This window comes from Nicotiana sylvestris, chromosome 1 (genome assembly GCF_000393655.2).
Source record: "Nicotiana sylvestris chromosome 1, ASM39365v2, whole genome shotgun sequence".
NCBI lineage: Eukaryota > Viridiplantae > Streptophyta > Magnoliopsida > Solanales > Solanaceae > Nicotiana > Nicotiana sylvestris.
This window is the reverse complement of record NC_091057.1, coordinates 182,548,739-182,551,997: the sequence shown is the minus strand read 5'-3', so window position 1 is coordinate 182,551,997 and position 3,259 is coordinate 182,548,739. Positions and strand designations below refer to the sequence as shown.

The 3,259-nt window shown below is 34.0% G+C and overlaps 1 protein-coding gene across 1 annotated transcript; it reads left to right on the top strand.

The window, feature by feature from the left end:
• Window positions 1–1,307: 1,307 nt before the first annotated feature.
• LOC104217202 (uncharacterized) lies at window positions 1,308–2,721 on the top strand. The gene is made up of 2 exons (XM_009767381.2): window positions 1,308–1,484; window positions 2,130–2,721. Exons 1-2 carry the CDS (start codon window positions 1,362–1,364, stop codon window positions 2,544–2,546), a joined length of 540 nt encoding a protein of 179 aa, XP_009765683.1. The 5' UTR covers window positions 1,308–1,361; the 3' UTR covers window positions 2,547–2,721.
• Window positions 2,722–3,259: the final 538 nt, after the last annotated feature.

Below are 3,259 nucleotides of genomic sequence, written 5' to 3'. Positions count from 1 at the left end.
CCAAAATACCGCTTCAGAATATTGCTCTCTCGATTAATTGGTTTTTCAATATTATGTGTTGTGATCTGCAAACCGCACATAATGTGAAAGTCTTCAAGGGTGAAAGAAACATCATGACCAAAAATCTTGAAACTAATGGAGTCTCGATCATTGGTGAATATTCGAGAAAGATACAGGCAATGAACCAACTTCATGCTGCATTGAAAATTCTCCATAGCCATAATGTATTGAAATGCACCATTAGTAAGCTTATCCCGTTGTGTAGGAGTCAAGAAAGTTGCAATTAATTTCTTCAATCATGGTTCGCCTTCCAGTAACCCTTACAGTTAAACCAATCTCCAAACTCAAAATATCTTTGTCATGGTCTTGTAGGTGGAGGAGCAGGGACATAAGGACCTGGGAGTATTATAGGTTGTCTAGGTGCTTTGCCTACTTTAGCTGCATTAGGATCTTTAGGTGCTTTGGGAGCCATCTGTTCAAAAAAAGTAAAAGTTACAAAAAATAACATCAGGACATTATCAAAAAGATCAGTTAAAACTTCAATACCTAAGAAGGCTGAAGTTCGACAGTTATAAAACAAAAACTTCAGCTCTAGAGCTGAAGTTCACCAGTAACAAACACAAAAACTTCAGCTCCTTAAGCTGGACTTTACCAGTTACAAACACAAAACATTCAGCAAAAAAACATGTTGTAGTTTTGACAAAAAACAAAACACAAATTCTGTTTATCTAAGGTATCATTGAACTATTATAAAACAAATAATCCTTCAGCTCTTAAATAGTATCATATATTTAACTCTCAAAATTTTTAAATACTTGTTCAAAAAACATAAATATAGAATTTTCATCAACAACATAAACACTCGTTCAAAAAACCTAAAAACACAATCGTAAAAGTAAAACTAATGCATGACTATCAAAACCAAAACCAGAAATTAAATCGTAAAATAAAACCCAGAAAGTTAATGCAATGTACCTGTGATTAAATTATAGTGTGGGAACAACGACAACTAGCAGTTGAAAAATCAAAACAACAACGAAAACCGTTTGATTTTAGAGAAGAACAAATCAAAAAACGCGAATAATAGGAGTGAGAGACAGAGACAATAGAGGACTAGCGTTTACTTGGAGAGAAAGTAGTCTTTTAATAAAGAAGGGCAAAATAGTCTTTTCAAATGACTTTTAACAAAAAACGGGTACGAGTGCAAACAGAAAGACAAGGCGGCTACCCGTGCAATTTCGGCGTAGTAGAGTGCTAGAGCCCACGCACATTTTAGGCCCAACCCACAGTTATACCCTCATTCCCTACACCGAGACGCCATTGCTGAGAGTTCGGAATTACAGTGACTGATCAAAAGAATCATGGGAAGTCGATTAGGAAGAAGAGTTGTCAACTTCGCTAATCTTCCGATTAAGCTTCTCATGCCTTCCTCTTTCTCCAACATCACTGAGATCTCCCTCAAAACCATCCCCTCTGCTTCCAAGGTAACATCTTTTTTATTATATTTCACATTATTACTACTCCATTCGATCCCATTTTATGTTATGGAGTAATGGAGGTGAAATAAAAAGTTTTCAGTTGTTTCTAACAGCTTGTTTGGATGGTTGTTACCTATTGTATTGTATCGTATTGTATTTTAAATACGATCTTTGTATTGGTTGTTACTTAAATTTTATTGTATCATATCGTTGTCCGTCATTACGTAACGATGAAATGTACTACTTTATGTAACCACCGATTTGGTGTGGTTACGCTATTATCTTCTCTCATATCATCCTTCATTATTATTAAATAATTTTATTTTATCATTTATCCTACCTTTTTATATAATAAATTTACCCTGTAACATAATTTTTCTTTATAATATTGCAAGTTGCGTGATATCGTGAAACAACAACAAAGGATACAATCTTTCCAAACATTGTATTCATCAAATGATACAGTACAATACAATACAATACAATACGATATATTATGAAATGATGTGTATCGTTTGCTGTAAATACAATGGCAATCCATCAATCCCAACATAAGCTATATGAATCTTCACTATCTATTTTGTTCTATTCAATAATAAGCGATTCTCTGATACCAAAGATTTTTAATATTTCTAAGAATTATATGTATAGATTGAGATAAAGAGAGCATTGGAGTCATTATACGGCTTTGAAGTTGAAAAGGTCCAAACTTTAAACATGGATGGAAAGAAGAAGAAAAGAGGCGGGCTATTAATTGCTAAACCAGACTACAAAAAAGCTTATGTTACACTTAAGAACCCTTTGTCTATATCGAGGGATCTTTATCCTATACGAATGATCGAAGAGGAAAAGAAAAATATGAGCAAGAAATCTAAGTCTAGCATTGTTGAGGATGACGAGCCTAAGAAGATGCATTGGCTTGACGAGAAGAGAGACACGAGGAGTAGTTCAGAGAGGAGATTCAGTCGTGGTCGTGATCGTGAACGTGGTGGAGAACGTTCTTCAGATGTTGGTGCTGCAGCAGCAAAGTTCCCTTGGAGCAGTATGAGGTCTTATATTCCTAGGTAAATCATCTATTTTCTTTGGAATAATTTGAATTTTCTTGGAAATGTTAGTTTAATTTTGAAAAGCTATATGAAGTTCTATGGTTTTATGTTTATTATATATTGGAGGCATGTAAAACTTTGTAGCTTGAAACAGATGAGCTGCTTTCCAGTTATTGAATCAAACTAATGTTCAAAGATGTAGTCGTACACACTTTGTAGTATGGGAAAAGTATTCTTTGGAAGAAGTAACAGTGATGTACTTCTTTTACGTTCAATATTGAAATGGGTATTAGAAAATTCAGGATATCTTTTACTGATGGAATAGTCAAAGCTAGAAAAAAACACTTGATTGGAAAAGAAATTCAGCAAATTTAAGTGAATTTGTGACTGCTGCACATGATGGAACTGTGAAATGATCAGGTAAATGTGCCATTGAGAAAGCAACTGATTATGTTACAAACTAGAAAAGCAAATTGTCTGATACTTTATGTTTCTGTTTGAAAATGACTAGGAATTTGTGGGAATAAATTGTGTATGCAATTTGGGCTGCCTTCATTGAGAGCAGCTCTACATTATTATAATATACTCACTTTCTTCAGTTTCTTCGATGTCCAATTTTCCATGGAAAGACCAAATCTTTTAGTCTTCCTCCATTCAAATGTTCAGCCTGATAAATTTCTTATGTTAATGTAAATTGGTCTTTTGTTTCTTTTCTTTTTGGTGTATGCATGAGGT

Bases quoted from the DNA above. Each gene is read 5' to 3' on its own strand.
- LOC104217202 (XM_009767381.2), top strand. From the start codon at position 1,362: ATGGGAAGTCGATTAGGAAGAAGAGTTGTCAACTTCGCTAATCTTCCG. The intron at 1,485-2,129 runs GTAACATCTTTT...TTATATGTATAG, and splicing joins CCATCCCCTCTGCTTCCAAG to ATTGAGATAAAGAGAGCATT.